This window comes from Drosophila erecta, unplaced genomic scaffold (genome assembly GCF_003286155.1).
Source record: "Drosophila erecta strain 14021-0224.00,06,07 unplaced genomic scaffold, DereRS2 tig00000126-arrow-pilon, whole genome shotgun sequence".
NCBI lineage: Eukaryota > Metazoa > Arthropoda > Insecta > Diptera > Drosophilidae > Drosophila > Drosophila erecta.
The window spans coordinates 1967162-1988354 of NW_020825209.1; the positions used below are offsets into that span (position 1 = coordinate 1967162).

The 21193-nt window shown below is 40.5% G+C and overlaps 3 protein-coding genes across 3 annotated transcripts in view; 2 read left to right on the top strand and 1 right to left on the bottom strand.

Moving 5' to 3' along the window:
- The first annotated feature begins 3485 nt into the window (after positions 1 to 3485).
- Positions 3486 to 5919, top strand: LOC6550900 (pickpocket protein 28). Its single transcript, XM_001976772.2, has 5 exons — positions 3486 to 3676; positions 3739 to 4042; positions 4180 to 4328; positions 4597 to 5405; positions 5465 to 5919. Exons 1-5 carry the CDS (start codon positions 3486 to 3488, stop codon positions 5719 to 5721), a joined length of 1710 nt encoding a protein of 569 aa, XP_001976808.2. The 3' UTR covers positions 5722 to 5919.
- LOC6550901 (nucleolar complex protein 4 homolog B) lies at positions 5658 to 7531 on the bottom strand. The gene is made up of 4 exons (XM_001976773.3): positions 7280 to 7531; positions 6514 to 7222; positions 5922 to 6451; positions 5658 to 5859 (listed from the first exon to the last, which is right to left on the bottom strand). Exons 1-4 carry the CDS (start codon positions 7415 to 7417, stop codon positions 5743 to 5745), a joined length of 1494 nt encoding a protein of 497 aa, XP_001976809.1. The 5' UTR covers positions 7418 to 7531; the 3' UTR covers positions 5658 to 5742.
- Positions 7532 to 8677: 1146 nt separating this feature from the next.
- Positions 8678 to 21193, top strand: part of LOC6550902 (allatostatin-A receptor) — a 74079-nt gene continuing 61563 nt past the window's right edge. Inside the window, exon 1 of the mRNA XM_001976774.3 lies at positions 8678 to 9066. The gene's annotated coding sequence lies outside the window, so the exon portion shown is untranslated. The remainder of the gene's footprint in view (positions 9067 to 21193) is intronic.

The window sequence follows — 21193 nt, forward strand, 5'->3', positions numbered from 1 at the left end:
GATGATGATGACCCCTTGACCCCCGCCCCACACTTCATATAATGCACGCTAAATACATAGTTTGAAAATAGTTTTGAACCCTTTCATCAGGCAGCCCCAGAACTCGCAGCCAGCCGCAAACAAACAAAAAACCCATGGGAACTCGACTCGTGGCTTTGGCACCAGCAGCCAAAAAATAGGATGGGGAAAAGCAGAGGAAAAGCAGGGGAAACGCGAGGGAAAGGCGAGGGAAAAGCGGGCTAGTGACAGTGGCAGAGCATTGGCTGTCATTTTCCTTATTCCCCTCTGTTTGTTTTATTTCTGCCATATGACCTTTTTTGTCACATTTAGCCCGAGTTACATTTTGTCAGTCCTTAACCAACTCATCAGGGTGGTCCTAAACTGCACTGCTTTGTGCTGATAAATGAAAGGCGAATGTCTGCCCAGCCCAGCCTGGCTTCCACCTCCTTCCGCTGCGTTTTCCCCAGCACTTTCATTGCATTTCACCAACTCGATCCAACCTAGCACTCTGACCACATCCACAGTCTGCGCTGCGTCTGAGCGAATGAGTCTGTGTGAATGGCTGCCGAAATGAATGTTGCAACTAAATGAATAAATGGAAATTAGTGCCAAAAAGGCAACGATGCGCACACAATGAATGGACAGCCGGACAGCGGACAAATCACGACGGACACAACGGACAGATTTACGGACATCTGGACAAAATTACGGACAAAAAGCCTAAAATTTGGCGGAGAACAGAGTTTGCAAATAAAACATCTGCCAAATGCATCTTTCATAGCCTATTTCCAAGTCCTACTTCTGAGAGTGTTTACTTTAGAATAACCTTTTGTGTTCTTCATTTAATTCGTTCAATATTTTTTGTAGTAAAACACACCCTTTTGATAGCATACATGTTAAAATGGTGATAATAGCTGTTTAAATGCAAACGCTCTTATTTAAAGCGTCTGCCCTTGCAGAAAATAACAGAAATATTATCGTATAACTCAAACAGGGAGAAGAAAGCGGAGTGAAAGCGGAGAAAGGGCAGAAAGGAGCAGGGCATTGAAGCGAACGCATATCTATCATTAATATCGCCGCAGTCAGCTGCTGTTGTGCTAAAAAAGGCAGCAAAAATGGGATTCAAAAACGGAAATTCTGTTGAATATTCAATACCCTATGCTTAAATATCTGAATAACTTTCTACCTATAAATATCTACGAAATCTGACGTATACATAAAGTGAATTCAATCTAAATTGAAATTTGTAAACTAAGCTTTTCTACATATGTATATATTATATAAAAGAGGCGGGTTTTCAGACCTTATGACATAAAGTGTGTAATAAAAGACCTATTAAATTGTTCAAACTCTTGGAAAATAGGAAAATGGCAAAAGGCTGAGGAAGAGAAAGAGAAGAATGCCGCTGCACACACACATACACACACTTGGACGGCCATGAATGCTAACACACACCACCAGAGTGTGTGTGTGTGTGCATTGTGAGGTTTACTGGGCTGCATTTTCTGCATTTTCCACAGTAGCAGCGGCGGGAAAAGCTGTGGCAGCAACTGACTGCTGAACTACTGCCAACTGCAATTAATCATTTTTCTATCATTTTCAGATTTTTTAACACACACACACATAGTGCCTGGGTATATATGTACTTAATACATGGCGTAAGTTATGCTTTTTTACGATGCAGTGTATTAAAAAAAAAGTTTTTCGGAGAAATGAATTTGCTTCCCGTAACCGAAGGGGCTTAAATAATAATATAAATAATATATAAAAAATATCACCTGAAACAGTTTCTTTGTAAATGAATTTGAGTTACGAAAGCCCTGCAATTAACTCTAATAATACAGAAACGTTTCACCACTTCAATGATAAATTGACGGCTAGCCCGCAAGACTTTCACAGACAAACGCAGCACACAGTGATGTGTGCCTATGGTGCACCCCGTACATAAATACATGTGCAGAGACATCAGTCTGCTATTAGCCGCCGTAAATTGCATCGTCGCCATCGGCCTAAGCGATTTCTAATGGCGGAGCACAGCGGGCGGCCTACAATGCCTCCCAAATCCCAACTGCTCCACATATGTAAGAGCTACTCCTCCAATGGCACTGGGAAAAATATCCTATTATAGCCTCGGATAGGCCTACAACATCAAATACGACATATTGTGATATGCTGTTATGCATTCGCTTGACAAATCGCTGTGGTGTACAGCACAGCTGACTAAAAGCCATTTCGGCGCTTACAAAGTAAAGTTGTTAATGAATTTACAAATCGATCGAACTTACTGTGTTTTTATTTGTTTCGTCCAGTGCTCCCTGGCTGATCCTTTGGTGTACATGTGCCTTGGACTACGCTGGACATACATATGTACATAGATTAGGTCAATTTGCTGGTAACTTTTGATGATGCCCCGGCACAGGAGTTCGCATCGCAGGCCAAGTCCCAGACGAAGGGGAAACTTTCGGCCTGGTCACTCATTGATGCGGATACATCCGGTGGTTCGGTGGGTGGTTCGGCAAAAGGCTGCTAGTCCGGTGGGCGATATGGTGGCTTACGCCAGATATATGTACATACATACATCCGCAACACGCACACACACACACACACACATACAGACGTAGGTGGTTCGAAGGGCATCGGACATCAACTGCTAACAAGTCAACAAGACCGGCTTGGTTCAGTCGGGCATTCGCATTCCCAGGGGACATTTGGTCAGCTCGGTCAGGTTAAGTGTTTTATGAACTTGTTTCAATGGAGTCGAGTTGAGTCCTCACAAAGTGCGTGTGTGTGCAGGTGCCGGTGCCATGTGGTGACATGTGGCCAGCAGGAGGAGCAAAAACAGTGCCAGATCCAAGTCCACGTCTGTTGCCATTGAAGCTTTTAATTTGATTTTCGTTCAAGTGTCGTTTTCTGTGGTTCCCCAACCGTCTGTCCACCACTCCATCTCGTTCTCCTGACCATCTGGACGTCTCTTTCTGCCGAACTGGTGCCATCTCATTCGCCATTTGTGCGTTTCACCATGTTGATTGTAGCAAACTTGAGCCTTTGGCCCGGCTCAAACTTCTACCGCTTCGATTGGGGGATCCCACTTTTGGCCGGGACTTCACTTGGGCTCCTGTGTCCTGTTGAGGACTCAGTTTCTGATTCTCCTAATGAGGCATTCCTTTGCGTCCAAAAATGCTCTAATTGCATTGCCATTCGGGGCTCAAAGCTGACAGCACAGGCGAAACGTAAACCTAAATAAAGTAAATAAAAATATGTAAGCTATGTAATTCTTGTTCATTTATATATTAAAATGTCTGAAATGTTAACCCTTCACTGAACCTGTTTGTAACTACCTCTTTTTCTACCACTAGGTAGTGCAAAGTGCTTGCGCAGCCATGTAAGTGACATTAAGAAAACAAACTTCATAATTTGCAGATGGAAATGCGCACAAATAAGTAGAAGTACCGGCGATTTACAACGCAGTATGATTTCAACCGAAGATGCGAGTGCCACGTAATCGACAAAAGGCCTTCCTTGCCAGCCAACCAAAACGATCAAGGAAGCAGCCTTTTCCGATAACGCTCTCTACCTGGCGCAGAATCTTGTCCAGAAACACGGACGAGTTTTGTCGCAATACCACTATCCATGGCTTAAAGTACATTAACAACAGCAAATTGCGAAACAGTGATAGGTATTGATAATTGAATATCTAAAATAAATACGTTTAAGCGAAGCTTCACTGGGCTCTTTAAGGTTCTTTTTCGGAATAGCCCTTTTAGTGGTGCTATCGCTTGCCGTTTACTTAATACAGGACGCCTTCGATAAATGGAACACGAACCCGGTTATTGTGGGCATCGATCCGGAGCTAACTTCTATTGCCAATGAGCCCTTTCCGGCCGTGACAATCTGCAATTTAAATCAGGCTCTGACTGAAAGAGTGGAACACTTCACCAACGACTCCGTGGAGTTCGCGATGCTGCAGTTGCTCTGTCGACGGAAGGTGGACGTGGACTTGGTGAAGAGCAACGATTCCCGCTGGGAGGAGTTTATACTGAATGTAAGGGGCGTTTTCTAGTCTGGTAACTGTATTTTAACAATCCTTAATCCTGGATCAAAACAAAAGAATGTTATTGGCCCTTTAAAAGACTAGCTTTTGAGTAATTCTACAATACCTGGTATATTTTAATTATACAGATCTCACAGCCCTGCAAATCAATGATTATTCAGTGTCGTTTTGGCGCCGATGATTACGAATGTGCACGCTTATTTCACCCCATCGTGACCGATGAAGGTCTATGCTGTGTTTTTAATATGCTCCATCCCAGGTTTATGTACCGGAAAAGGTGTGCAACACTATGCTCATTTAAGCTTAAGATATATTCAGTTCTCATATTTCGACTACACCCAGTAAGATTAAGCTTTTGAAAAAGCTGACTGTGAAGCACTCTTTTGGGCTCCAACCTTTTCTAAGTGTATGAGAACTTTGGAGCACGCTTTTTGTCAGTTGCGAAACCAAGGCTATGTCCTTGCTATCAGCTTTTCAAAAGGTTGATAAGAATGGAGCAGATTACTAACACATGCTGGATTTTTTCGATAATTGTTCCCCCGAAGAGTTCCCTACTCGCATCGGAATATAAGTTTGCCTGAGGGATTCCATGCTGTCAATTGGCATGCGGAGTTGGGATATCGCAAGCGAGGCTTTCAGCCGGATGGGGATAATCCTCTATACCCTCGACGAGCCCAAGGAACAGGGGAGTCGTTGGGACTATCGCTGACCCTGGATGTCCAGGCGGATGCCTACTACTGCTCCTCGTCCAGCAGCGTTGGCTTCAAGATCGCCCTGCACAGCCCGAATGAATCGCCGAATGTCCGGGAGACCGGAGTCCTATTGGCACCCGGAATGGAGACCAAACTGCGCATAGATCCGTCCAAAATCCTTACGGAGAAGCACCTACGCAATGTGGACCGCCGAAGCAGGCGTTGTTTATTCCACAATGAGCTGAAACTTCGCTGGTTCGCCCACTACACGCAGAGAAATTGCGTGGCTGAATGCCTTTCCGGCTGGCTAATCCGCCACTGCGGCTGTGTGACCTTCTATATGCCCCGATTGAACGCAAACGATACCATATGCCCGCTGCACAAGAGGGAATGTGTGGAGCTTATTCGATTTAGAACCATAATAGCGATGGAATCCTGTCTAGACGAGTGCCTGCCGTCGTGCTTCGATCTCACCTTCACCGCAATTGCCTATTCAACGAGAATCTCGCACGACGGCTTTAGGGAGACATCTTCGCATGGCGGCTGGAACTTCACCGATTCCTACGTGGAGCGCAGTGTAGCGGTGGTGAATATGTACTTCAAGGATCCCACTTTCCGAGCAAACAAGCAGACTGAGTTCATCGGTTTCTCCGATTTTCTATGTAAGTTAACAATTACCTGTTTCTCAGTCAAGAATGCACACATTCGAACAATCCTGCAGCTGGCGTTGGAGGTCTTATGGGTTTATTTCTCGGCTTCAGCTTTCTCTCCATTGCCGAGTGTGTGTACTTTGCCTTGATTCGTCCCTGTCGCACTTGCTCGGAGATTCGACAACTTAATCAGCCAAGGGTGCATCAAATGAACTTAAAGAAGATGGCGACCCCTGGCAACATCAGATACATTTCAGCAGCCAATTGGTTTCAGGCCGAGTTGGCCCATCAGCAGCCCAACAACAGGCAGCACTTTAATCCTGCTTAAATTTAGCATAGTAACACTAATCTAGATGAGGTCCCAGTACTTGGTCACGAATTGGTTTTTGGGCAGAGCCAAATTGGTTGGGCGTTCGTAGTTCAGAGCAAATTGCTTCGCCTTCGATTGTAATTCATCGTCGAAAATCTAAAAGAGAAATATGTGTAGATTAATCAATATTAAAAGATTCATTCATCTTCTTCGCTTACATTGCACTCCTTCCTGTCCAGGAGGGGTGCTAAATCGAATTCCATTACGGGCAGCGAGGAGTTGATGAACCGGGCCGCATTGGCCACCTCTGGTACAACGTGTTTCTGCAGCAGCGTGATTTCCCACAGCGAACTGTTGATGGCCTCCGATTTCACGGGATCCGTTTCCGATTCGTTGTAAGGATCGCTGACCTCATCGGCTGCATGACTGGCACGAATCAATTTCTGCAAGCCAGTATGTCTCAACAGCAGGTTGCAAACGAATCGAATCATAATAACCGCGTCTTCGGTGGGCGATTGAAGGGCCAGGCGGGCGAGACGCTTCACGAATGCCGCCACCAGATTCTCCGGCAAGTGGGTGGAGGTCAGAAAGATATCGGCCAGGTAAAACAGGCGTGCCTTGTACTTGTTGTAGAACATCCGGGGATAGAACATGTTGTACAGCTTCTCATACACATCCGGATAGGTGATGTTCTGCTTTTGCATGAGCGTGAAGATTCCCTGGAGAGCCAGCAAGGCAATGGGACCATCTGAAAAGTGGGAAACCAGTCGTAAGAAAAGATCGGTTGAGTTTCTAAAACAAAATACCAACCAAACTGGTGCAGGGAGTCCATGAGGAAGTCCGTCAGCTGGATGGGATCGTCCAGGTGGTTGATTACGCGTTCCAAAAGCACCACCAGTATTTGACGGTGCAGCTTCTCGTCCACTTCGTTGCCTTTGGCCATTATAGTCAGCCAGAGATCATTCAGTCTTTTGCGATTTACCTCGTAGTCAAAACTCTGATTTTTAGCACTTTCCACGTGGTAGTCCGCCGTGGTCAGTACTGACTTTCCCATGTCTAAGAGGTTCACAATGGATAGGAAGTTCATGGCCTTAATGGGACTGTTCTTGAAGTCTTCACTGGGCACTAAACCTTTCAATTGCTTAAGGGTAATCGCCAATACATCCAGGTTTTTACAGTATTTCCCATAGTTGGTCAGCGCGATTGTGGGCGTCGCATCGCTATTTATTAGGGTTTCCAGTATTCCGCGTATTCTGTGGATGGGCCAACCCTTCTTGGGTGCTATTGGATGATTGGCCTCCACCTTGATGAGCTGCATGCACACCTTTAGAGCACCGGAACACTCCGAGTCCACCAGGAGATTCTCCATGAGGAGCAACCAAGTTTCCTCATATAGCTCCTGGATTTTGAGCACCTGCCTCTCATTGCCTTCGATGACCTGGCGCTTCAGCAGGACCTTGAATATCACCTCGAGTGTATTCATCACCTCGCCAGCTGGCATATGTTCGGGCGTGTCCTTCTGCGCGAACATAATTCGAATTAATAAGATAGTTTATTAATTATTTGTAGAACTCACCAGCAAATGTACGAATGTCTTGAGCGTTTTGATGTCCACATTCTTGGCATTTAGCAGGGAATTGGCCTTGGACTGCAACTGCTTCTTGGCCAAAGACTCCCCGGTGTCCTCGTCCACTCTCACAGCTAATCGTTTCATTTTCAATGTATTAAATGTGCTGGAAATCCAATTAATATCCACGACAAACAAAATATAAGCGAAATTATGCCGCGTGCTCTCGCGGAGTTGCCGGATCAGCGAATGACGCTAATTAGAGGTGACGATTTTTACCGCCACTATCACGCGTGTATCACGCTCATACTTATCGATATTTTTCTATCGCAGCCAGTTCAGAGAGTATCATCGCAAGGGCGCCAAACGGAATATATAAATAAAAATAAAGCAATTTTATGTTTATATGTGTACATTTTACTTAAAGTACATTTCCTAGGGGCATAAAAGTGATTTAAAGAAATAAATTATTAATAAATTAAGAAATAAATTATTATTAAAACAATGTTTTACATCCGGTTTCACTCACAAGGAAAAGTCACTCAAATTCTGAAGATATCACGCTCATACTTATCGATATTTCGCTCGCGCTGCCAATTCAAAAAGTACCACCGCTTGGGCGCCAAACGGAAAATGTAAATGAAAAAATACGCAAATTCTGGTTTATATTTTACAAATTATATAAATTGCGAAAGAGCACAACAAAATTACAAAGAAATACTTAATTCAGGCAAAGGTTTACACTTAAAACAAAACTGTTTTAGATCCACTCTCTTTCACGGGGAAAAGTCACTCAAATTTGAGTTTCACTTTAGCAAGCGGCTTATTCGGAGCTCGGGTTTTCCGATTTTGCGCTCAAAATAGCTTTCGGCTCTCAAACGAAGCCGCTTTGTTTACAAATATTTTTTGCTCCTTTGGGAATTTGCATGCGCGCCTGTTGCGTTCCTTTCGATTTTAGTAAGAACACTGAAAGGAGTTCACCAATTCGGTATATAAAAAAAAAACGTATTAAATATTATTAATAGATTTTAAAGCACGGTTTATTTTTAATAAATATTTATTGAAATAAGTTAAATTTTACATTTTAAGCCAAAAATATTTAAGCAAAATATACAAATATGTATATAAAGTATATTAAAGTATTTTATATTGTTTGAACAAGTTGAAATGCTGGTTCCATAATTTTCTATAATAATAATTTATAAAAAATATATATAAAACCTGTACTCCTTCTTTTTCTGTGGTGCCGAGTACGATAATATTTTATAGAAAAATAATAGTACAAAAGTTCAGAAATATGCCGAGTGTTTTCCGTAGGCGGCAATGCTCCATAACGCTCAACTCGAGTCACATCCTTCGGGTCCTTCGGCTGAATCTTCGTCATGTGTTTTGGTTTTGCGCCCACTTGCGACTGTTTCGATTTGGATGGCGCGTAGTTCGCTGGCGAATGTCCTGACCGACGGTTGTGTGGCGGACTGCAAAGGACCCTACGGAATCGGGCTAAGGATATCATTTTAATACGGACAAATCCATGTGCAAAATCGTAATTTTTTCCAAAAATATCTTAGCAGTTCACAATTTTTCTTGACTTTTTTTTATGTGCTTTAAATAATAAACAAAAATGCATCCCTAAAATATAAACAAGCAAAGGGAGACAAAATACTTAAGCAAGCTTAAAGTGAAGCCAAAAACCGTCTAAAATATTTCTTGTGCCCACGTTTTGCAAAGTGTTTTCCGGGCTTACCATTTTTTTTTTAAGTTTAACACTGTCCAACGATTTCGAGGAATCAAATCAGGTGAGTTGCTACTGGATGCGGAAATTGAATCAAGAAGCCGGTAATTGAATTAAAATCAACTTCGAAAGTGCGAGTTTTCTCCAAAAGAGACGTTTAATTGGGCTCGGGATTTTTGCACGTTTTCCCCTTTCCTTCTGATGAAGCTCTACATCCGGAGACAGTTCAAATTCACTAGTCCAGCGGCACTGATGAGACCCAAAATGATTCTAAAAAAAAGAAGAGAAAAACGAAAAATCTTAAGGGTACAGGTGAGACTGGAGTGCCAGATTTAAAGGGATCCCGGTTTCATTACAATATAGTTATTAAATCCTAATCAAGTGTACAAATTGGTAATTGACGTACAGTAATTGTATATAGAGTTTCATTTTTATTGCTGGCCACTTGAAAACTCACTTTAATGACTAAGCCACGGGAATTAATCCGATTGTTTACGTGACACTATTGCACTCGCCACTTTGCCAGCGAATTAAGTGTCCCTTCGCAGTAGTGCATCCGTTTAAACCGAAACCAAATCCAAATCAAAATCCAGTTGATATCTGGCTTTAGCACGCGATGCGCCACATGCGACATGCGACATGCATTTAATTTCAATTTCAGTTGGCCGCCCAATTTACACATTTAACGTGTGTAATTTGCAGCTAAATTTAATTGGCCTAATTAGGTGCGACATGGCCGTGAATCGTGGGTGAAATTCGGGGGCCTTGAGCAGGCGGTACAAAATGCATGGGCGGTCGCCATTAAGTGTTTGGTTAAGGACCTCACTCAAAGCAAACGGCAGTCGCGTCAATTCAGGTGAAATCAACTGAAATAATTGCGCACTTCAACTGTCTCCCCCAAAGAAATTTATTTAATTGCACTGAAAAATTCTTGAAGTACAAAAGCGAGGATGTCTTACGAAATGTTTCGGGGGGTGGGAATGGTATTAAATCCTATAAATATTCACCCACCGTTTCGAAAAACATATCAATGTATACACGCATTTAGGAAAATACAAATAGATTTTATTCGGAAGGAGAAGAATAATAAATTATTACATTTATTTTTACAAATTGATAAAAGCTACAGAGGAGCATTGATATGGTATCATTTAAAGCTCTTTCTTGCCACTTGACCAACCTTGGCAACCAAAAAATTCGGAAAAAATTCGTAAAAATCTGAGAGGCCTAGGGGTAGAGATTTCTTTGGCTAGATTCCTTTTAAAGCATAAAAAGAATGGTGCAAAAAGTTGTTCATAATATTTTAACAAGAATTTAACGCTGCAGGCAAGGACACAGGCAGGCACACAGAAGTCCTGAAGTCCTGCAGAGCACCTCCCCCCTCCCCCAGCACCTTCTCCCATCTCCCTAGCAAACATTGTCCAAGCGACCAAGATGCGGCATTAAAAATGAAAAAGCAACTCAAAATTCTCTGTCTCGCAAATGGGAACGCAGTAAAAATACCAAAACGCATAGTCACCAGGGGCTGTGTGGATGCTGGCAAGAAGCTAAGGAAAGGCGATGGCTTATATGTAACTGAAACCTTTGGATTTTTGCTCCTTTCTTGTTTTGTCTAGGTTCCGGGGTCCAGGCCTCGACTCATCTGAGGCATGCAAAATGAACCATAAAGTGCAGTCAGTCAAGTTGTTTCGCCCCAACCCCTTTCCCCTCCACCCCCTCCACCAACTGATAAGCACTTGACTCGAAGGCTTTGACCACTTTTTAGCCCCTTCTCTGGAGCCAACCCCTCTGCCCCCAAATGCGTAGCCCCCATACTCTAAAGAGCGTATATAAACCGAAAGAGCCCGTCGCCGGGTTCATAAAGTCCGACTCATATCTTTCCCCCTTCGGAAAGGGACTCACAAATGGCCCCTCTGTGCGGGAAAATATTTCGAAAATTCTGTGCCCTTTGAGGTGCAATTTTCCAAGATAGGAAAAGACACATTTTCATTCTCTGCCGAGGACATTGGCAAATTGGTACGCAAAAGGTTGAATGGCGTGCAACTTCTGGGTAATTAGGAATCATTCTGAATTTCAAATTTGTGCAAAGATGTAAGTTGGCGTTCCAACAGGGAAATTATTAATAAACTAATATACCCATACATTTCCTGATATATATAGTATATATTCACAAGGCTATTTGCGACTTTAAAATTTTTGCTTTGATTTCCTACAATTTCCCACCTTTAATATGAGAAAACATAATAGACTCAGAGGTCCCCAAATAACATGTAGAAGACATTTTCGTATTTTAATTTCGAGAGGTCTCTGAAATGCCACAGTTGTTTTCCGGACTAATCAGTGGAGCCATAAACATTTAGCTGGCTGCTTTCATTTGCTCTTAAAAGTTGACTAAATGAAATGCTACAATTCCGGCAGTAATAATAATGTTTGCCATAAAGCTTAGGAATTACACCTCAGACAAATGCAAATGTTATTGTGCTGTCTGGGATCCCCAGTTCTCCTTTTACCCCCAGCTTATCCAGCTGCCCCGCCCACTTTTCCACACACTTTACCGCCCATCTAACCACTCATAAGCTTACTTTAGACACACACACACGCGGAGACCAAAAGGACAGGAGCGAAACAAGATAAACACGTTTACAAATTTTGCTGAAGCTTTTCCGCCGAGGAAAAATCGGAGGGGCGGGAAAAACGAGAGAGGGACACACGCGAGTATCATGAAAAATGTATAAAAGCGCAGCCACTGGCTTTCCACAGCCTCTGTTCTCTTTTATATTTGTGTTCTTTTTTCCTGGTGTGTAAATTTAATTGATTGACATCACTTAAGCGTAAGGACAAAATAAAAAAAAAATACAAGTGGGAAAACAAGGACGAGAGCATGTAAACAAATGATTTGTGAACTGCCAGCCAAGCAAAAATGATAATCGAAAAAAAACCGCACATCTTAATATGTTTTAAATGCAAATATTTTTCGAAATCGAAAACATTCTTGTTTACTGTCGTTCCGCCAACTGAATTCGCCCCTTAAAGCCCGGGATTAGTTGCCACTTCAGAAGTTAAGAGTGTGCGAAAAGAGGCCATTTACATGGAAAATTCATTAAAACAAATTCAATTCATTGGCTGATTTTGCGGTTGATTTTGGAAAATGATATTTACATTGGCAAAATTACGTGAAATTCCCCGAAATGTGAAACATTTGCATTCGCAAAGAAAAGAAATGTTTCTTTACAACAAATACAGGTCGATAGGGAATTTTGTTACGAATTCAACGAGGTATGCCACTCTAGTTTTGGACAATTATTTTTAATGCTATCGACAAAATACTGATTATTTTTCACCTAAACAAAAATTTACAAATTTTTGCATTTTCAAATACCATCATCAAAATTTGCGAAAAATGGCAAAAAAATAAAATTTTCTGGTTTGAACACAGGTCGATAGGGAATTTCGTTACGAATTCAACGAGGTATGCCACTCTAGTTTTGGACAATTATTTTTAATGCTATCGACAAAATACTGATTATTTTTCACCTAAACAAAAATTTACAAATTTTTGCATTTTCAAATACCATCATCAAAATTTGCGAAAAATGGCAAAAAAAATAAAATTTTCTGGTTTGAACACAGGTCGATAGGGAATTTCGTTACGAATTCAACGAGGTATGCCACTCTAGTTTTGGACAATTATTTTTAATGCTATCGACAAAATACTGATTATTTTTCACCTAAACAAAAATTTACAAATTTTTGCATTTTCAAATACCATCATCAAAATTTGCGAAAAATGGCAAAAAAATAAAATTTTCTGGTTTGAACACAGGTCGATAGGGATTTTCGTTACGAATTCAACGAGGTATGCCACTCCAGTTTTGGACAATTATTTTTAATGCTATCGACAAAATACTGATTATTTTTCACCTAATCAAAAATTTACAAATTTTTGCATTTTCAAATACCATCATCAAAATTTGCGAAAAATGGCAAAAAAATAAAATTTTCTGGTTTGAACACAGGTCGATAGGGAATTTCGTTACGAATTCAACGAAGTATGCCACTCTAGTTTTGGACAATTATTTTTAATGCTATCGACAAAATACTGATTATTTTTCACCTAAACAAAAATTTACAAATTTTTGCATTTTCAAATACCATCATCAAAATTTGCGAAAAATGGCAAAAAAATAAAATTTTCTGGTTTGAACACAGGTCGATAGGGAATTTCGTTACGAATTCAACGAGGTATGCCACTCTAGTTTTGGACAATTATTTTTAATGCTATCGACAAAATACTGATTATTTTTCACCTAAACAAAAATTTACAAATTTTTGCATTTTCAAATACCATCATCAAAATTTGCGAAAAATGGCAAAAAAATAAAATTTTCTGGTTTGAACACAGGTCGATAGGGAATTTCGTTACGAATTCAACGAGGTATGCCACTCTAGTTTTGGACAATTATTTTTAATGCTATCGACAAAATACTGATTATTTTTCACCTAATCAAAAATTTACAAATTTTAGCATTTTCAAATACCATCATCAAAATTTGCGAAAAATGGCAAAAAAATAAAATTTTCTGGTTTGAACACAGGTCGATAGGGAATTTCGTTACGAATTCAACGAGGTATGCCACTCTAGTTTTGGACAATTATTTTTAATGCTATCGACAAAATACTGATTATTTTTCACCTAATCAAAAATTTACAAATTTTAGCATTTTTAAATACCATCATCAAAATTTGCGAAAAATGGCAAAAAAATAAAATTTTCTGGTTTGAACACAGGTCGATAGGGAATTTCGTTACGAATTCAACGAGGTATGCCACTCTAGTTTTGGACAATTATTTTTAATGCTATCGACAAAATACTGATTATTTTTCACCTAAACAAAAATTTACAAATTTTTGCATTTTCAAATACCATCATCAAAATTTGCGAAAAATGGCAAAAAAAATAAAATTTTCTGGTTTGAACACAGGTCGATAGGGAATTTCGTTACGAATTCAACGAGGTATGCCACTCTAGTTTTGGACAATTATTTTTAATGCTATCGACAAAATACTGATTATTTTTCACCTAATCAAAAATTTACAAATTTTAGCATTTTCAAATACCATCATCAAAATTTGCGAAAAATGGCAAAAAAATAAAATTTTCTGGTTTGAACACAGGTCGATAGGGAATTTCGTTACGAATTCAACGAGGTATGCCACTCTAGTTTTGGACAATTATTTTTAATGCTATCGACAAAATACTGATTATTTTTCACCTAATCAAAAATTTACAAATTTTAGCATTTTCAAATACCATCATCAAAATTTGCGAAAAATGGCAAAAAAATAAAATTTTCTGGTTTGAACACAGATCGATAGGGAATTTCGTTACGAATTCAACGAGGTATGCCACTCTAGTTTTGGACAATTATTTTTAATGCTATCGACAAAATACTGATTATTTTTCACCTAAACAAAAATTTACAAATTTTTGCATTTTCAAATACCTGGTTTGAATACAGGTCAATAGGAAATTTTGTTACGAATTCAATGATATCTTTTTTTTGAACTTCAGGTATTAGAAAAGTAAGAAGATCATAACGCGTATTATTTGCTTGCATAAGTGCCTTTAAGTAGCCGCAATCAACTTTGCAAAGGTAATTGCAGCCAAATAGTTCGAGCTAATGCCTGTTGGCAGCCAGTGGTTTTCCCGGGTAATAGTTCAGTGTGTCCTTGGGCGCGCTGTCTAAAAATATAAAATGTCAAAAGGAGCAGGCACTTTTCAAGAACGCCTTCCTCACAATTAGCTAATTAAGTTAAACTCGCGTTGTCGCTGGCACATCGAGCGTCATCCCGGCTGCTCATCTGGGTTATCAAGATGAAAGCAGGCGGCGCTTCGCGTTTCCAAGAAACTAAGAAATCAAGGGGGCCCCGAGGAGGAGTCACTTTGAAGTACATATATAATCACTCCACACATATCTGCTTTTGGTGTTTCTGGCGATTCTGGTGTTTCTGATGCTCTGTGGCTGTCGGCGATTGCTGCTGCATGCTAATCGAGTGGGTTTCCGAAGTGCCTCCGCACTTGTAAATAATTGATTAATAAATTACAAACTGTTTCGCCTCGGCAATCGTCTCACACATGCCATAATTAAGGCCTAATGCCATATACACAAGTATGCCCGCTGGATGAAAGGGAAAGTTGTTGGCTTCACTGCATATTTACAATGCAAATTCTGGAGCTCATTTACATCATTCGAAATAATTTGCTTGGCTACATAATAACAATAGCAGACATTTCTGCGTTACTCCAAGCTAAAATAATGAATTGTAATAATTACCCAATTGTTTACCTTTTATAATACATTATTAAACATTTTACTGTGCAACCAGAATATCTTATAATATTGAAATATCTACTTGCAATATATAACTGATATGCATTATGTTTGATATTCTGCTGCAATCAAATTCAAATTCAAATTCAATACGAGTCTAGTATTCATATTAATTCCAAAAACCATTCCAATTAGCTGCAATTCATTCTAGTACGAACACAATCTAGGTGGCACTCAGTTGCCATTTCCCACTTACCACATACCACTCACTTTTCATCCAACCGTGGCCATGAATTTCCCGGCACTGGGGACCCGAAAATGTAGTTGGTTCTCGACTGTTTCTGTCTGTTTGCCCAATGCGAAATTGCGCACATTCATTTCCGGAATTCTAAGAATTTTCTGCGGCCAGTGTCCATTGAGAGATCTGTTGAGCTGGGGAACATGGGAAAACTGGGATACTGAATACTGGATACTGGAGAACCGGACTGCCAAGTTCGGAGACCAAGTCTCCGACCCGGACAGATAACCCGAAAACACGACGACAAAATTTAAGGATGATGACGGGGAATCGAGGAATTCCGGGGGACAGCAGGAAGTCCATGATGTGTAGTTAGCCACTTGGGAACTTAATGAACTTTGCGGCTTTGCTTGGCCTGTTCATTTCGGTGGAAAGGTCGAGGCGAGTTCCTCTCCGCAAATCGATGCATCTGAAAAGTTGCATTCTCAACAATCAATCAAAAAAAGGGGCTTTTTGAAATGGTATTCAAAGTTGTCACTGGTCCACCAAAACTATAAAATTGTTGCATACTTTTCAAACTTTTGCGGAACTTTTTTTTTATCCTAAAGATTAACTTCTCCCTTTAAGGTTTATTATTATGTTCATCCAAACGATTTTTTATTCATTGCAGTGAAATAAGAACTAATATAAAATCACATAAAATCCCAATTTAATCCAACCTCTGAAGGTTGTGGATTTAAACTTAAGACTACAAGTATTTGCGTACACAAAATTGAAGGTATTTTTCGGAATTTCTGGGGATTATTATGCATTTGAAAGCAACTAAAAGGCACTCCAAAGCTTGTTAAAAAATGTGTGACCTTAATTTAGGCCAACAAATGTGCCCTATGCCAACAAATAAATTTCAATTTCATTTTGCGAAAGGAAAATTGTAAGCAATTGTTTGTCACTTTTAAGCTTCAATCCGGTATTCCATTAAACTTTGTTTTCCCACTCACTTAACTTTGCAAAAGTGAAACCTAATCCCGGCTCAAGTGGGGAATTTGCTATTAGAAGCACCAGCATCGCCTGTTCATTTTCACAAATATTTTCATTGAAATGAAATTATAATGCGAGCTGCTTTGCCATCATTTTCTTTACGAATAAGCAAAACTTTGGCACACTCATCTGAAATGATGCCAACTTTAGCAAGCATCGAAGTCAACCGAAGGTAGGCTATATAATACGTTTACCCATTACTATTTTAAACACCTCACTTAAAGCACTTTTTAGGTCATAATTTGTTCAAAACTTGATGTGCTGCGAATGTGGGGCTAATTTGAAGTTTAATTTGGCAGTGCGACTTCATCGCACATGATTAGCCACGACTCAAGTTTAATATCGCTGTGTTGGTCCCGTTTGGCTTGTTCATATTTATGATCAATGTATGTGGACGTCGGCTTGCGGCATTCATCTCCGCACTTCATTTTGCGACTAAAAAGTTTTACAACTTTAGACGAAAATGCCGAAAATTATAATTTTTGTTCGCCGCCCAAGTAATAAAACTTTTACGCCCGAAAGTATGCAGTGTGCATGTTACAGTAGTCACTGTCAAACATGTCCTTGTGTGTGTGTATGTGTGTGTGCGTGTGTGTGCGTGCGACGAGTCAAATGTCACAAAGGATTGCTGGTTGCTTGAGCAACAAGAAGGAGAGCCATGAAAACTAGGGGAAATTCAGGGAAAGCGCTGAACAAAAGAAATGTGAAAATATGCCAGCGGGTTAAGCAGCAGCAGCCGCCCCCTTTTCTCCTGTTGGGCTGATGGGCGTGGTCCCAGCATTAAATTATGAAGTCAACAATGCATGTGTCGTGTATGTTTGTAAATGTGGGCGATATGGGCGGCGTGGGCGGTGCTGGGCCAACGTAATTGTGGGCGTGTCTAACAACCAGGAACTTTGCTATTTCGGCTACATTTTGCTGTTCCGCACGGCAGAAAAAATCCCAGCTATATTGCAACATTATAAAACACTCTAAAAATAGTGAACTTGAACTTCATTTGAGAGGGTTGTTGAAATAAAATAAATTTTAATTTTAATTAAATGAAAAAAAATATAATATTTTAATTCAATAGCTAAACCAAACAGTTGCACTGTTTGTATCCAAACCATAATGAAATTACTTTGCGGAAAACGCGTGAATAGTTGAATTCCACGCCCCCGCCCACTCATTCAGCATAACTCCTGCTTAAATACTAAGTAGTTCCGCCCATAGAGAAGATTAATTAGATTTTATTAATGAAATCATTAGTCGGGGGGGCAAAGGTAAAGAAAGGCAACGAAACGAAAAAGTCCCCGAGAAACTGGGCAGCGGTTGAAGTTAATGTGGCATGTGAATGTTTCTAACTTAACCCCCCAACAATAATTTTCCCACCGATTTTTCCGGGCTCCGAGTTTCCTCGCATTCATTCATTTGGAGGGTTTTGCGTGCCGGTTTTTTGTCATGCTAGGCGCCCATTTCATTCATTTCGGGGGGTCAGACCTTTCGACCCGCATGTGTTGACCACTTAGGACGTAACGGTAAACACAGGCACTGCGCGAAATTGAATGAGATAAATAGAAGAACTTTCTTATAGTTAAAAAAATATATGTTTAAATAATACATGCGGGCTATGTACATTGCAGAGTATCAAGAGCATATTCCTTACATTTGAGATTTATTTTCCATGCACATCTAATTTGTTCTAAGTGCATCAGGGGTCGAGCAACGACAACGGATGTGGTCATTCGCACAAATTAAATATTTGCTAACGCTGTTGTAAGTGAAGCGTCATCGCAGGACATCAACGACATGGACGACGAGGACTTTCACTTTTACTTTCGCCCATTCCTTGACTTCCCGCCCATGGCCACGCCCCCTCACCACCCTTCCATCCGCGCTCGTTTATTCTGGTTTGAATTAATTGAAGCAAATTTCGAGTCTTACCTTCAGTACAGGAAAGTCGAGCAAATGAAAACAGATAACAGACAGCTGACGTTTCTCCATTTCTCTCACTGCTGCTTCTTTGAGTCCTTTCATGGATACGCTGAAAAGGATTCTACTCTGCAGATTTCTTCTTCTTTGCATGGAAAACATTCAAAGTGACCGTCGATGAATAGCATTCAATACTCAAAGCCGATTTGAATCTTTCAAGCAGCTTGTTTCCGTAAGGAAACTTATAAAACTATGTTACATTTTCCGAACAGTGGCAAAGACTTAGTCCTTAGTGCGTAACTTCCAGTGTAACTTCCAAATAATATACATAAATTAATGATGAATCCAACAATATGGTTAGCAAATTCAATTAAAAATGTGTTTGGCCTGAAACTGAAATCGCTCTCGAACCGCTATAGACCTTTGCAATTTACCAACATCCCAACTTGTCCATCAAATGAATGAATTCAATTGAGGCGAATTCTATCACTTGTTATCCCGTCGCACACTCCAATTCATTCAATTTCCTTTCACTTAGTTTTTTTTCTCCTTTTTTCCGGGATTTGGTGGGGTCGATTAAACTTTGATCTAAGCGCTCTTGAACTTTTTTTTGTTTGTTTTTTTTTTTTTTTTTGTACGGCACAATTTTCTTTGAATCGAGTCCTCTAGCCTGGCGGCTAAACATTTAAATAGATTTTTTCTAGCACTGCCACGCTTTTCGGCCGCTGTCGTTGGAGTGGACACAAAAACCTCAAGGATTCAGCAGGAATTTCCTCGTGTGCTTGTGTTTTCTGGCTCCATTGTTGCAAAAGGCTTATAGAGCGAGGCATGTAAATAGATTGGTACGCAATCTTTTGTTGCCTGTTTGTTTGCCCAGTTACCTATAGCAAACAGATCTATTTTGTATGGTCTTCAGCCCACTGGAAGTCAGCCAAGCGCACGTACATATACATATACATACATATGTACATATATCGACACCCACGCGGATTTCCCACCCATGCGAAACAAATCAAATGTGGCAAAGGCTGCGATATTGAGACGCGTTGAGGCGATAAACGTGCTGGCTAAATGTTAGTCCTTCCCCCCAAAAAAATAACTAGATGAAGATACCGAAAAACGGTAACGGTAAACGAGCTTTATCTCTAGGCCTCCCCACAAAAAAGAAAAAAAAACCCACTCATCCAAGGCTGATTGCTCGATACTTGATATTGAAAGACACACTCGGCGAAAATATGAAGGTCATGAGCGTTTTTTGGTTAGAGTTCAGTGCACCTAAAGTCTTCGTTTCTTAAATATCCAATCGAAAGTACCGATAAACATGTCTCGATGTTTTCGATAACATTGCTACCTTCCCGCTTTTTTGGTCTTACACAAAAAACAATTAAATACACATTTTTCCGAGTGCAGAACGCCGCTAAGACAATAACCGATGCTAATGTATTATACGTGTCAATGTGGCCCCGGCTTTTGACTGATATCTGTCTTTAAGAAAACAAAAAAAAAAAAAATCGGAAGGAACGAGATAGCCAGTCAGTGTCGCTGTCGATTTGTGACAAATAGCAGTCGTCCTTGTCGCCGGAGTCCTTGCACAATGGGAAACGAAATTGCAGAGGCTAACAAGTTGCCACGCCCCCGTACTCACGCCTCTTGGCAAGGATTCAATGCTATCGATTAATCACGGCCTATCGATAGCCAGCCGGCGGCACTAGATTGATACCACTTGATGAAAAGACAAATGGGCTGCGTCTCGATTGGATTCTCCAGTGCCATAAATCTAACTAGTCGCAATTTGGCAAATTTGCTAGCCATAAGAATGGAGTGAGCTGCCCAATAGTAAGGCATATTCTCCTTTGTTGCATAAACTATCATTATTAATAAATTAAATGCTCACTAATCACCTTTTTTGCGCAATATATCTAACTAATTTCCGAAAGGAATATTATTGAAAGGCAAGCATATGGATTCCCAGTTCAGCTTGGGTTTTTGAAAATGATTACCTCACCAGGACCGTTGTGCTCACCTACAATTGCGAATAGACGAAGGACTGTGTGCCACCCTGTCCCATTTTCTCACCTCTTTGCTACTTAATATGCCCCCTTTTTGCGCCCCAAGGCTGACTTTTCCCCTCTTCATGCGCCCTACATTTTGTAGACCCCATTCTAAGCCTAAGTAAGAGATAAGCCAGTACATAGACACGTACATAGGCAGGATATGGAGAAATATATGGGTCGGGGGCCATGATGTATGGGGATATAGACACCTACGCAGGCAGGCAAACATTTATGGCCTTCCCCTATTTTGCATTATTCTTGTGTTCACATTTAAATTGAATCAGTCCTCCTCTATAGACTATGCCTGTACAAATGTATATATGTTTGCCATTCTGCCGGGCCATAAGCCGTAATGAACCCGTTCCGGATTTAAGTGACACTTTCTTTTTCCCACCCAACCTACATATATGTTTGATGCAATTTTCATAAAGTTATCAAAACTTGGTAGCGCCTTTCATTTGTGTTTATTTTTATGCCGGTTTCATGCGCACCACTCTTTTTTTTCGGCACTGCAAAGTTCTTTGGCATATAAAAAGCAAAAGTTTAAACAGTTTACAGCTTACTGCTGGCCTTTGGGGCAATTCGAGAAAATGTGTGAAGGCGGGGGGAGGGAAAAAG

Coding starts and splice junctions, on each gene's coding strand:
- LOC6550900 (XM_001976772.2), top strand. CDS start 3,486: ATGCGAGTGCCACGTAATCGACAAAAGGCCTTCCTTGCCAGCCAACCA. Junction 4,043..4,179: donor GGGAGGAGTTTATACTGAAT/GTAAGGGGCGTT, acceptor TTAATTATACAG/ATCTCACAGCCCTGCAAATC. Junction 4,329..4,596: donor AGGTTTATGTACCGGAAAAG/GTGTGCAACACT, acceptor GTTCCCCCGAAG/AGTTCCCTACTCGCATCGGA.
- LOC6550901 (XM_001976773.3), bottom strand. CDS start 7,417: ATGAAACGATTAGCTGTGAGAGTGGACGAGGACACCGGGGAGTCTTTG. Junction 7,223..7,279: donor AGACATTCGTACATTTGCTG/GTGAGTTCTACA, acceptor ATGTTCGCGCAG/AAGGACACGCCCGAACATAT. Junction 5,860..5,921: donor TGGACAGGAAGGAGTGCAAT/GTAAGCGAAGAA, acceptor TTTCTCTTTTAG/ATTTTCGACGATGAATTACA.